This window comes from Ambystoma mexicanum, chromosome 6p (assembly GCF_040938575.1).
Source record: "Ambystoma mexicanum isolate Mex_15411 chromosome 6p, UKY_AmexF1_1, whole genome shotgun sequence".
NCBI classification, from domain to species: Eukaryota; Metazoa; Chordata; class Amphibia; order Caudata; family Ambystomatidae; genus Ambystoma; species Ambystoma mexicanum.
In genome coordinates, this window is record NC_090935.1 from 787,743,371 (window position 1) to 787,757,335 (window position 13,965).

The 13,965-nt window shown below is 46.4% G+C and overlaps 1 protein-coding gene across 8 annotated transcripts in view; it reads right to left on the reverse strand.

The window, feature by feature from the left end:
* Window positions 1–13,965, reverse strand: part of ERAP1 (endoplasmic reticulum aminopeptidase 1) — a 1,074,730-nt gene that overhangs the window by 789,219 nt on the left and 271,546 nt on the right. For all 8 annotated transcript variants that reach the window (XM_069627669.1, XM_069627672.1, XM_069627670.1 and 5 more), the window contains one exon: window positions 4,179–4,292. In XM_069627669.1, coding sequence (XP_069483770.1) covers window positions 4,179–4,292 — 114 coding nt within the window. The remainder of the gene's footprint in view (window positions 1–4,178; window positions 4,293–13,965) is intronic.

Genomic DNA, 13,965 nt, shown 5'->3' on the forward strand with positions numbered 1-13,965 from the left:
CACTCCTTCATTATGGAGATTTAACCAGAAAAAATGAGGTTTCACTTCACCTCCCTACCCCCATCATGAGATCCCATTCAAGAGCCTCTTGCATGCAACCATTTAAATGGGTTGATGCTAAAATTAAGCTAACATATCCCCATAACATGTGCACCCATTCTCAAAAGAGAACACTGAAGGTTACACTTTAATCCCTTGGAGTGGAAAAACAAAACTGAGCTACCAAGTGCTCCAGGTGAGATTTTCAAGCGAGAGCATTTTATTTCCATTTTTCACATTGGAAGTAAAATTATATTTAGGGAGCATTTCCAACAGAAGTACCTTATAAGCAAGTAAAAATATTTGTAACTCAAAATGAAATGTTTTGGAATACGTTTTTTGTTGCACATAGCTATTCATGTAAATACAAAATACAATACATGTTTACCTCTTCAGACCAGGCAGTCATTATAGTAGAGCTTCTTTCTGTGGCACTACTGGAACCACAGATCTGAACATATCAGTGAAGCTGTGTGGGTGTAACAAGGGGTCTTAGCCCATATGTGTCAGTTTCCTATTCATTGTTGGGAGTATTTTACTCCCCATTTTTCTTTTTTGGGAGTATATGCCTATGTTCAGCCAGTAAGTAAAAGTGGACACTACACAACTTATCTGTAGGGATGAACTAGTTGGTCTTCCATTTCCTGACCTACAAGCAGGGGTTCTGCATGTATGCTTGTTTGTCATGCAAACAATCTAGGAATTTGCTTTGATAGCCTAATTTCATTCTCCACTCAGATCATAGATCTAACCAAGAAATTACATTTCCACTTTCACATCCGTAAGCGCATAATACCCTGGCTCCACACTGCTCATAAAGAAAAAGATGCCCTTCATCTCGTCAAGCTTAGGCGACAGGAATAGTCTCTACTTAGGCCTCCCCAAACGTCTTCACCACCAATTCCATCTCATTCAAAATTAAGCAGCTTGGGTAATCCTGTGACTAAATCCTAAAGACCACATAATCTCAGCCTAAACAATTGTTCACTAGTCACCTGTGGAAGTTTGCATAATCTTCAAGTCAATACACTTTATTCATCAGGATTTCTGGAACTTGGGCCCTTCATATATTTGGAACAAAAGTACTGCCCTCCCAGACTGCTAAAATCCACCAACTCAAAACAGTCTTCATTGGTCGGTACAGAAGGAAGAAGTTTGGGGAGCGGAGGCTGAGCACTGCAGATGCTGAACTATGACACAATCTATCTAATATACTGAGAAAGTAACTACACCTAAAGGTCTTTAGAATAAAATGTAAGACATATCTGTTTCTCAGTTTACTAAGTTCCTCGACCCCTAATCTTCTTCTATCCACTTTTGAACTGGTACCAAAAGTTTCTTGTGTAATCTTGTACTCCATAGTTATACTGTTACCTTTCTACTGCACTAACAGTTGGAATGCATTTATAGTTGTTGTAGTTTGTCATGTCTAAACTTGCACTTCTACTTTTGCCTACCCCTATAAAATCAATTCTGAAATCGAATGCAGCAAGGTTAAGAAGGATCAGGCCCTTCCCCAGCCCCCCTGTACATCTGCAGCATTATAGTTGCTCTTGGAGCACTGTGTCTCGCAGCTGGACCTTTACAAATCAACAACATATAAATAAATAATATGGCACCCTTTCAGGTAACTGACAAAATGCTCAGTTGTCATCTTCAAGATCATGCCTTACTTCATCTGTTAAAAGTCTACGTTTTTTCCCTGCTAGTGGATGAAATGGGTCGGCGCCATCTAGCCCTCAGGTCTTTATCTGCTGTATCTGTTGAGGTTTTAGGGATGACATCCTCCCCTGTGCCATCATGGAGCTTTGGAGCATTTTTGTTGGATGTAACAAAAATCAGCACTCCTTTACGCTTCATAGCGAGTTAGAATGGAAACCCACATTTGTATGATATCCTCTCCTTTTGCATCAGGCTGGTGATTGGCTTTTTTTTGTTCTCTTCGCTGTAGGGCTGCTGTAGCAAGATCTTCTAAGATCTTTAGTCTATCAACTTTGAAGAAAACGGGATCCTGTTGCCTTGCAAACACGATAATATTCTCTTACAACTTGAAGATGTGAATGTGTCAGCGTATCCTGGTCAAGGCCATTTAAATTCCGGAAAGCGAAATACACCTGATGAATGCAATGAAGTTTGATTGATTCAGGAGCATTAGATTACAGCAGATTGGTAAAGAGATTGTAAACGTGTTGCTCCAGCTGTTCAGAGCTGAGGGACAATGAAATATCTCTAATCCAAATGTTGTTTCTTATGGCCTGTTTTCAGGGCCCTCTTGGTTGTCACAGGTTTCATCTTGCTGACTGTCCAACCCATCCACTCCATTTAATATCTCTGTCTGGTAATCGGCAAGGTTCACAATTATGGTTTACACGTCCGTCATTCTGGATTCCGATGCCATGAAATTATTGTTAAGATGCCAGACTGTTCGCTCAATCCACCGGAGTATTAAACATTTCTTGCATGAACTTGTGCATTAGCCCAGTTTTACCAATATTTTCTTAGACTACATTCTTTGGCCTCTTCCTAGCATATTTGCAAGAACTGCTTGGTCTAGATCTTTTTAAAGGTGACTTAGGTTGACCATGATTTCATTCTCCTCCCATTTATGCAGGTTAATAAGTACGTGGGAAAATTACATACAGTTACTGCTAAGACCTGCTTATACTGCTGATGTTCCAAACAAAAATATCCACACAGGACCCCCAAGTAATCCTCACATCCTTATATCTTTTTTCATGTTACAAGGTCCAGTAACTTTCTGACAAATGTCCATCTTTTTGGCCTAAAGAACAGTTCCAATTAAGTTTGAACACCAAAGTCGAATGATATGAAAATGTGTTGGGGAGAGGTTCAGTTTTTCTGATGTTATTGATCCCTGCCCTGATCAAGAAATAGACAAATCCTGAGGATTGCAAATGCCTGGGGCAATAGAATGTAAATGCACAAATATTTATATGTATGGAACACTAAGAAGTCTGAAGATGAAGGACATAAATTTGTTTTTAAATTTGCTTTCCAAAGCTTTGGAAGCCAATCCATTTTAACTACTCCGGAATGATCGACCTGATGTTAAGGTGATCAAATTGGCTGTGCACCTAAACAATGGAGAAATTGATCGGTTTTAGAAGTCTTCCCCAGGAAAGGAGCAGGAAGGGTGGTGGGATGTTGGCAAAGGAGTAAAAGATTTGACGCATACTCTGGGAACAAACAGGAAGGAGGCAGCCAGTAAAGGCTCTAAACACACAAGAAGAAAATGGGGGTCTAGTGATCCAGATGCAGCAATCATGGTCTAGTGATCCAGATGCAGAAAATGACACAGGGTTGCAGGGAAAAGAAGGACAAAAATATAAAATCCAGAATCTAGTGAGCGGGATGCAAAAATAATATAGGGCTACACGGTCTGGGGAGTCAAATAAAAAATACAAATAAATGTATATAGCTAACGACGATAAAACAGGCAAAGAGGAAGTGGAGGCAAGAAATGGGCTAAAGATGACAAAAAAGGAGAAAAGTGGAGGAGTCGAGTAGAAATATACAAACTAAAATGAAACAAAACAATACTGTCACAGTAAAAAGAGGAAGTGATCAGAACAACAGGATATGCCACAAGTGGAATACTTTGATATGGATTCTGCTGTAAAAATGGAGGAGTTGATTACATCGGAAAGAAACATCAACGGTTTATGGAACCTGATATGAACAGCCAGTCTGCATCACAACAGGAACTATGAAGTGGATCTAAAATGTGCATACACATACATCTGCGCAGGCCTATTGAATCAGCTGCTACTTCGTCACACAAAACAATGCCACCCTACTTTCTACTTTTCATCATTATCTACTGCAAGCTCCAGTTGAATACATGTTATGGGGTCCATGAGCAACCAAGCTTTACGAATATTCTGCTAGCTTGGAAAACACACTTTAGATGTATGAAAGTTACCTGGCTCACAAACATGACTTACATTTTTTATTTTTAAATAGTAGCACAGAGACATCTGTTCTAGGGTGCATTTTTAATTTTAATCAGCTGACAAACCGGGATATTGTATTAAATCCAATAAAACAGGGAAAGAAAAACATGGATGCTTAAAGATATTTTGTAAACATATAGAATTGCCTAGTTTTAGAGCACTTACAGCTTGCAGATCTGGGTGTGTAATAGTGACAGACACAAACTCCATGAACTTTGCAAATCCTTCGTTTAACCAAAGATCGTTCCACCACTCCATAGTAACAAGATTTCCAAACCACTGCAATGAAAAAAGGGCCAGAAACATGAAATGAGTACATTGCATTGTGCAGAAAATGTCCACCTAAAAGATGTACAAAATACACAAACACAATTAACATCACCATCCGTTAACATGGGTGATGAGTTTGGATCCCACTGTGCTTGGATAACGCAGGGTTTTACCACCACATAAGAAAAATTAAGATAAACACCAGCGAATCAGTAATTCTGTCGTGCTCAGAGTGATTTGTTCATGTTAATTCCAACTGAGGAATCGGGCACGTTGTTCGGGTTTCTCACCCCCCACAAGACAAGTTAGAGCCCGACAAGGTTTTATGAAACCTAATTGACAGTCAATATTGAACTGAAAATGAAACAATTAAATTGCAGATTTTGGCAGTCATCCTGTATCTTTCCATAAAAATGACGACACAAAGACCGATGCTGAGCCCCATCTAAAATAAGAAAAGTAACATTCCATGAAGCAACAACACTTTTCTTATTTGCTCCATATCCTGTGCCAATATTTACTTTATTAGTGGAGGGACAATACTTTTCTTATTTGCTTGCTATTCTGTGTCTTTATTTGTGTAGACACAGAATATTAGTAAATAAGAAAAGTGTTGTTCCATCACAGAATTATGCTTTTCTTATATATATATTTTTTTAAATCAACTTACAAACATGCATGCATTTGGGAGCAGCAAACAATAGCATCATCCATATCCTTCCCATATTCGCCCCAGTCTTTAAGATCCGTTTACTCATGAGTATTAACTGTCGTAATTCCCCCCTACTCCCCGAAAAATAACTTTCCAACGTTTGGGTGGGATACAGAATCTCCTTTCGACACCCCTGGAAGATCCACGAGCCAGGCCTTCTTCTCGGTTCAAGGCTCACCCAATCAAATAATGGAGACTTTGCGGAGCATCCTCGGCTTAAAATATACATGTTCACTGTCGTCCATAAACTCATGCAATGGCATCCAGGTATTCGGGTACCTCAAGTAGGAGCCATATGCCAATGCCGTCACCTTTTCTAAGGCCATCACTCCCCATAGCCTCACCCACCACAAGGCCCCCGTTTATTCTTCCATGCCTGCGCAAAGGTGATTCTAGCCGCACTCAGCATGTGAGTGATAAGGCTCGCTCTATTTCCAGAGGTCGCAAAGCTCCCATCGACTCGCTCCCCCAGCAAAACCACCACCGGGTAAAAAGGCAGTTGTGTCCCCGTTATCTCCTTAATATGGCTCAGGATCTCCTTCCAGCAAGTCTCCACCACTGAGCATATCCGCCACATGTGGATTAGGCCCACAGATTGTCCACAATCCCTCCAGCAGGACATGTGATAGTCTGGGTGAATGGAGTGCATACGTAGTGGCATCATATACCACCGCTGACAAAGTTTGTACGCCGCCTCTTTGATTGAGACGCATTTGGAGCTTTTGGCGGCTCGATGCCATATGCGATCCCATGTCTCCCCCGAGATTGGCTTCCCCACATCTACCTCCCATCTTTGCATATACGGAAGAGTTTCCTCCGGGCCCGCCACCCCCATCAGTCGATACAGTCTCGATACCCCTTTTCCAGGCCATCCCTCTTGTACCATGAGTTCCAGCCCTGTTGGGTCCCGAGTTGCTCCCTCCTGGACCTTTGTGTTAGTGATCCAATGTCTAAGTTGGATATAATGGAAGCGTTCCCTCTCCGGTTTGTCAAATATGGCTTTGCAGCCTTCAAAGGTTATTGGTGACCCTTCTGCATATAGTTCTCCCAATAGCAAGGCCTGCTCCCCTCCTCCCCAATGTGCCCAAAAATCAGGCCGCATCCCTGGTGTGAAGTCTGGGTTGTGGGCAACTGGTGCAAGAGGGCCTCCCCCCACCCTTACCCCTCTCCCCCTTAATGCTTTGTCCCAGTACCATAGAGTGGCTTTGGTTGTCTCCAGCAGTGTGCCTCCTTTGAATCTATGCCGCGCTGCAAGAAAACCAAGGCATTCCAGGGGTGTCTTAGTTGCCTCCCTTTCAAGGGCCGCCCATCGATTCTGGTTTTCTCTAGGTGACCATTGCAACATGGGTGCTACCTGTGCTGCCCATAAATACCTGCAAAGTTCTGGTACTTTCAGTCCCCCTAGAGCTTGTGGTCTGAATAAGACTTTCTTGGGGACCTTTGGTTTCTTTCCCCTCCAAATGAAGGACATTACTTCACTCTGTAGTGTTTTAATTGCTGGGCCAGGGATGTGTATTGGGAGAGCGCTCGTCACGTACAAGAACCTGGAGAGCAGAGTCATTTTAACTGCTGTTATACGTGCAAGCCATGATAGTTCCTGCATGTCCCATCGTTTAAGATCTCCCACCAATGATTTCAACAGATCCGGGATATTAGCCCCATATAGTCTCTCATAGGTAGGGATTAAATGTATTCCCAAATATTTTACAGATATCTGTTCCCATTTCAAAGGATAGCAACTTTCCATTTTCTGACACTTGCTCTGCTGCCTCAGTGATGTTAAGTGCTTTGGATTTAGGGTAATTGATGTGAAACCCCGAGACACCCACGAATTTGCCCAGCAACTCTATGGCCTTCAGGATTGAGCGTATCGTGTCCTTCAGGAACATGAGGACATCGTCTGCATAGAGAGCTACCTTCTGGGACTCACTAGCGTCCACTTCCACCCCTTGGATTCCCGAGTCGTCGCAGGCCCTTTGCGCCAGCGGCTCCATCGCCATAGCGAAAATCAGTGGTGACAACGGGCACCCCTGCCTCGTGCCCTTCCGGATGGGGATACTATCAGTGAGCTGCCCATTGATCATTGATCGATTGTATTTATGGCTCTACGGATATTGTCATAGGTGTGCCGCCCCTTCACAAAACCCGCCTGGTCTGGGTGAATTATCTTTGGGAGGACGCTTGCCTGCCTTCGGGCCAGGACCATGGAGTAGATTTTTGCATCCCCATTTAATAACGAGATAGGCCGATAGCTAGCACAGTCTAGCGGGTCCCTATCTGGTTTTAGTACCATCACCGTGGTCGCCGGGCCCATGTCCACCGAGGTTCGCCCTGTGTCCCAAATGTGGTTGAATAATTTCGTTCGAGGGCTCACTAAGATAGTCCTAAACGTTTTATAATACGCATTGCTTGGCCCATCCGGACCTGGAGATTTATGTCCCTTCAATGCCCTGATGCCCCCCCCCCACTTCATACTCAGTTATGGGCGCTTCCAGCAATTGCCTGTCCATTTCTCTAATTTGCGGCAGGGTTACCCGGCCTAGGAATGCTACCTGCGCTTTTGCCTCCAGGTCTTCCCCTTTCAAGTTATCAGAGTAATATGAGTACATGACTTCCTCTATTTCTTTCTCCCCTCTCACCAGGTCCCCTCCTCGACTCTTGTTGCACAATGCGGTTCCGGATTTTCTGCTGTCTCAATCTGGCTGCGAGAAATCGATTGACTTTGTCCCCATTTATATGATAAGACTGTTGGGTTTGCAAAAGAAGTTATGCCGCTTCATCAGCTAGAGGCGTCTCTAAGGCCGCCCTAACTTTTTAAAATTCCTGTCATGCTTTTTGTGAGCCCTTGTCTTTATACTCCGCCAAAGCTTTTGTTACTTTGGCCTCCAGATCTTGTTTCACCCTCTCTTTACTCTTTACAAAGTTTCCTGTGTGCGCAAGAAACTCGCCCCGTACCACCGCCTTGCTAGCATCCCAGATAGTGGCCCAGTCTACCCCCTGCGTGACATTTTTTTGGAAGTAATTTCTCAAGGCCTGCTCTATAGCTGCTCCAAAGGCTAAATCTTTCAGAATCACCTCATTTAGACGCCATGGCTTACGGGTCTGCTGCTGTGAGGTAAGCGGATCCAGCTTTAAGGAGACCGGAGCGTGATCCGATAGGCACTGCACCCCGATTTGTGGGACCAGAGTGTCTGAAATGAGCACCATATCAATCCGGAAGTGGCCCCTGTGCACTGCTGAATAATGAGTGTATGCTTTTTCTTGCGGATGAAAGAATCACCATGTTTCTATGAGGTGTAATTCCCTAATGAATCTTGCCAGGGATTGTCTGAATGTGTAGCAGGAAGGGTTTTGTCCATCCCGGCATCCATTATGCCATTAAAATCGCCCCCGATCAAGATCTGCCCCACTCCCCATTTAGCAATTTTGGGCAACATTCCAAGTAAGAAACAATCCTGCCTTTCGTTGGGGGCATAGATCGCCACCTGAGTAACCTGCTGACCCCTCAATTTCCCTCCCAGCACCAGATAGCGGCCCTCCGGGTCCTTTTTTATTAATTGCTTCTCAAAAATGACCCCCTTAGCCAGTAAGATGCCCCCTCCCCTTTTTTTGTCCCACTAGAGGCGAAATAGTGCATGGGGAAGGCCCTGTGCCGTAACCTATGTTCATCCTCCGCGAGCAAGTGTGTTTCCTACATCCATACTACTTTAGCCTTCATGTCCCAAAGCCTGTTCATTATGGATTTCCTTTTAATTGGGGAGTTGAGCCCCTGGACATTTGATGCAACAAAGGTTAAATCATCCATTATTGTACCATAACACTGTGCCCATCGTAATGCTTTCCAGCCCATCCATCCCCCTAGGTGTCTCATATGTGCCGTATATTGCCTCTACCCAAGTAACATGTCTTCTCACCCCCCAGCCCTCAACTCCCAAACTTATAATTCCCCATTGAACGTGAACACAAACAGTTCCCATGGCAAGCCACAAGGAATCACCGGGTTTATTGCCCCCAGGAAATTTAGGGTCCGGTCCAGCGATAGAGTTGTTCCATAGGGCTGCTTAACCCTTCTGTAGTTTGCTGCACGGGCTGCTCGGACGATGGCAGCGCTTAATTTTCCTTTGCACTCCTGCGTGATTAGGTGCTCCTTGCCAGTGTCAGGCCCATCGACTGCTTGACTCACTGTACTCTGTGGCCCCTCCCCTGTCAGGCTATTGAGTAGTTGCTGGTTATGGCGGATTCCCTCGCGTTGCTCCTGTGTCGGTTAGAGTTTGCCTCCTGCTCCCCAATGGTTGTATGCTGCTGTGGGGGGGGACACGTCCACATTGGGGTCCCCCCTCGTGTTGATTAACTGCTTCTATCCTTTCAACAGCACAGGATGACCCTGCTTCAATTTCCTGGGGTCTTCCCACCGCCCAGACCACTTCACATTCGTGTTGTCTGCATGGGGGTGCTCCTGCAGCAACTTCCTTCAATGCTTGCAATGCTGGCTCCCAGGGAGCGGCAAGGGCTCCCCGCACCTGCTGTGTGCTTCACGCCTGTGGAGTATCCCCTGCCAGGAGACCTCAGCCTGTGGGCCTTTTCCCTTGCATCTCATGTCAGGCAAGAAGGCCCTTTCCTCTGCGTGCCCCAGACCGAACAGCAGTCCTCGCTCCGTGTTAGGCAGAATCCTGTGCAGTGCCTTAAGAACCACTACACCTGATTAAGACTACAGGTGGCAATACAAGTTTTACCTTTGGTACAAGCCTGTACTACTAAGTTATAGTGGTAGCAGTAGCAGAGCAGCCAGGCTTATCCCAAGAGTATATGAGCACTAGCAGAGATTACACAAAGTGACCACAATTACTTTGATTCAAGCAAACACTGACTCAAGGTTTCAGGTAAAAAATATAAGTACATTTATTTTTAAACCATCAGTTATAAACACAACACCTCTATTAAACTTTAAACAAAACCACACGTTAAATATACTACAACTAACCAATTCATTTTGTACAATAAAGTCTCAAGGTAAGTACCTTGTGTTTGAATGAACCGGTGTTATGAACAAAACACGATACCGCGGATACGGTTGCAATCACTTTTTGACAGTTCGTCTACTAAATAAACGCGTATCCGTGACATGAAATGCTACCGGGGCAAAAACACACTTAGCACCTGAGATACCCAGAGGGAGTTGGGGGCAAAAATCACAGGCAATATTTAGGTTAGGCAGACAGTATCGAGAAACACTCAGAAACAGGAGTTCAAAAGTCAAAGGGTCGGAGCCAGGTTTAGGTGACGCCGGAGGCCTGTGCCGAAGATCACACTGTTAGACAGTTCACGATTCCGTGTAGCCAAAAAGTACTTGAATATTGTCAATGTTCGGAAGCAAAGGTTATAAGGAGGAAAGACAAGGACGAGCCTTGAAGATGAAGAAAAGGGATTCTCCCAGTTTCCGCGAGTAGAACACAGTACCTTATTCCCACGATGCAGTTGGTGCCCTGGCAGTTGTTCCTGTTGGTTTCCCGCAGACCCACGATTCCTGGAGCTTTGCTGTGAAGGAGGACGTCTGAAGGGGGTCTGCACCACACAGGGATGAAGCCGACAGCAGTGACAACGCAAAGGTGTGATCCTTAAAAACAGGAGAGGATCAGCAGGTGGCTATCCGGACCACTACAGCAGCGTGCAGCAATTTTGACATTGGCGGATATCTCTGGCTGAAGAAGATGAGCTGGTTATCCCCACGAGGCGGTCATGATGCCTACCCCCGGGGACCCAGACCAGGTCCAGCAACCCCGGAAGCAGGCATCAAGTTATTTTGGGCAAGCCCAAAAACCCCTGCTAGGGGCTGTTTGGGTGCGGTCCTGGCGCCTATGGCGCCAGCCTTATCTGGAGAGTCAGTCCTGGTGCCATAGGCACCAGGCTCAGAGTAGAACTTACCTGATCCAGACCATGCTGCAAGCTTACCTGATGCAGACCATGCTGCAAGAGCTCCAAGCCAAATGAGGCTTGGAAGGGACTATTTTACCTAGGGACTATTTTTTTACTCGGGCGGGGCTGGGAGGAATACTTACCTGGGACTACTTTGGAGGCTATTTAAATCACGCCCGAAGAGCAGCACACGCTTCGTGTTATTCTGCATCCAGCAGCGTAACGCTCACCGTGCCTGCAAGTCTGCATCCAGTCTTCTGCCACACCCGCCTCGAGTTTGGAGCTCCTAGAAAAAGGGAGAAAGAAGGAGAAAAGGTTAGAACAAGAGCAATACCTTTGATCCTTACCTGAATTCCCGATCCATCACGCCTTCAAGCTGGAAGAAAGAAGTTATTTTATGTGCGTCGCCTCGCCTGCTGCAGCGCCGCGCTAAACTCACCGGCCTTCGCAGCATCTTCACATTCCACCGCATCCTCCTGCATGTTCCCGCTGCATTCCGGCCCCTAAAGAGTAGACAAGAACAGCAAGGTGAGCCAAGGGAATTCACAGAGGAATATTAGTAACCCCTCCATAGACTTACCTGATTTTACCACCGGGGGTACTATTCCTCTTCACGGGTCGGCGCAGCTTCCACTGCATCTTCGCCGAACCCCGGCCCCTAAGGGGAAACAAAAGGACAGCAAGGTGAAACAAAGGGACTATTAAGGGGAACCCTCCTCACCACATTAGACTTACCTGATTTTACTGCCGGAGGTATTATTTCCCCGAGACTGCCTGAATAAGGGAGAAAGCAACAGGTTACATATTGACATTATTTATTGAACTGTGTTGGAAATACAAATCCTTACCAGAATATTACCGGTTGCCACGAGGAACTCTTCACTAGGGTCAAGCTGCAATCTGCAAGGAATCGGACAAGAGTGAAAGTCAGGCATTTGAACTGTTACGAACTACATACTTTTCGGAGTCAATATTGTTCTGGAACTCACCAATTCCTTCGAGCCAGTGAAGCAACTGGTTATCAACGCGCCCCTGCGCTCAATGCAGGATGGAGAGCTCATCTTTTCAAACCATCAGGTGAGACTATAAGAGGGGACATCAAAGGTGATCCGTTGGGAGAACAGCGGGGGTGGGGGGATTTACACTCAACTCCACGGGTGGTTAATTCCATTTCTCCATTTGCAGAAGAATATTCCTACGGGCCAAGCAAACGAAGCTAGGTGGGCCAGTCCAGTCCGTCATCAAGGCCCTACGCATCACATTGGTGGAGACCGCAGCTGTCCAGTTCAGATCGATGCCTCTGTGGGAGCCAGGTGAGCGAAACAGAGGCTCAAGGGAAGAAGACTCCGGACTGGATCTCCTCTTAGTCGACGAAGGGAAGATAGCTCAGGACTGCAGCAGAGCTTCACCGGGACGGGGTAGTTGCAGCAGCCGTCGTTCTCTCCACTTCTCTTCGGTTCCTTGTAGTTCCAGGGGCGACTCTGACTTCTAGCCCAAGAGACCTGCCTTTTATGCGTAAAAACCCCCATTCACACAGCCTGGCTGCCAATCACGCAGCAGGGGGTTGTCCAGCCGGGACAACCACCTCAGCCAATCATGGCAAAGTGCGACTTGGGTTTCCTAAGATACCCTGTGCAGGGGGCGACTACACCCCTCCCTCACATTCAGCCCACCAAGACACCCAGGCGCGAAGAGGAGGGCTTCTCTGCAGAAGCCTGCCAAAAGACGGTGAACAAAGAAGGCAAACCTAGTTTGCTGCGCAAAGTAAAACACAAGAAGGACTTTAACAAAAAGAAATGGCGAATAAACCCAACCGGAGCCAAAAGAAAGACGATTTGGTCAAGCGGGTTTATGTTCGAGGCTAATATAATAGTGAAGAACAGTACCACGTTTATCTAATATAATCGCGGTAGAAAAGTTAGGGTAGATACCACTGCCACCAGCCAAGTCTAAAAGTTAAAAGAGCAAAACAATGCTCAGGGAGGTACAGACAGAAAAGGGGTACAGATTAGCCCTTTCCAGTACTCCATGTAAAATGGGGTGTACTGGGTCTGTGGTAAAAATGACTATGTAAAGTAAATGGCAACTTTACCTTTCTCTGGGGGACAGTAGTCAGCCCCAGCGAAATGGAGTCAGAGGGAAGTCTAAAAGACAACCCTGGGTTACTACACTAAAGGTGTCGTGTAACCCATACAAGAACAGGGGCACTTGGAGTGGTGTGCTCCAGTGCCCAAGATCACACAATGAGTAACAACACATAGGCCAAAACACATGTAAGAGTGGAAAAAGGATGTACACTCTTACCAGGTGGAAAAAATAAACTCCAGAAATCCAGCAAAGCTGCTGGGGCACTCACTAGGTGAGGGAAATTAGCCCTAGAAGGAGAATTCTCCCCAACACTCCGCTGCTTCGCAAGCCCGGGCTACACTTCGCTAAGGCCCATAGCGCATTCTAGGGTTCTGCTTGGCGCGCGGGGCACTTCTGAGTTGCGATCCAGGGAGCGGGGCTCCCGCTGCCTGTGTGTCCCGCTCTGCTGCCTCCAGCACCACCGTACCCGCTTCTTCCTGGGCCCCTGTTCTCAGAGCCCTTTTGCAGGGCCTCAGGCCGTAGGAAGGGCCACCCAGCCGGACGCGCCAGCTCCAGTCCCTAAGTCGGGCAGCTCTCACACCGACATCAGCCGTGCCAAGCAGTCTGCTTCTCCTGGTGTCAGGGCTACAGCAGCTACAGCAGGCCGACCCCTGCTCAACTCACTGCAGCGCCGGTGGTGGGATGGCAGTCCCCTGGGAGTCCACACGCATTGCCTCCGCCATTTTGGCTAGGACCGTTGGGCTCTTATCTTTTCGCTAAGTTCTCCTCCACGGCATCTCTGCTGCATATCACCCCGACACACAATACTCCCCAGCAGTTCAGGCATACGCGGGGGCCCTTTTTTTTGCTGTGCGTTGGGTTTTCAGAGGGTGTTGACTCAGCTTTGCGTGCCTCGATCAACCAGTCTCTCACAAGTTGCTCGTTAAGGGCCCCCTTTGCGTTTGGGCCGGGGCTATTGCGGGATGGTAC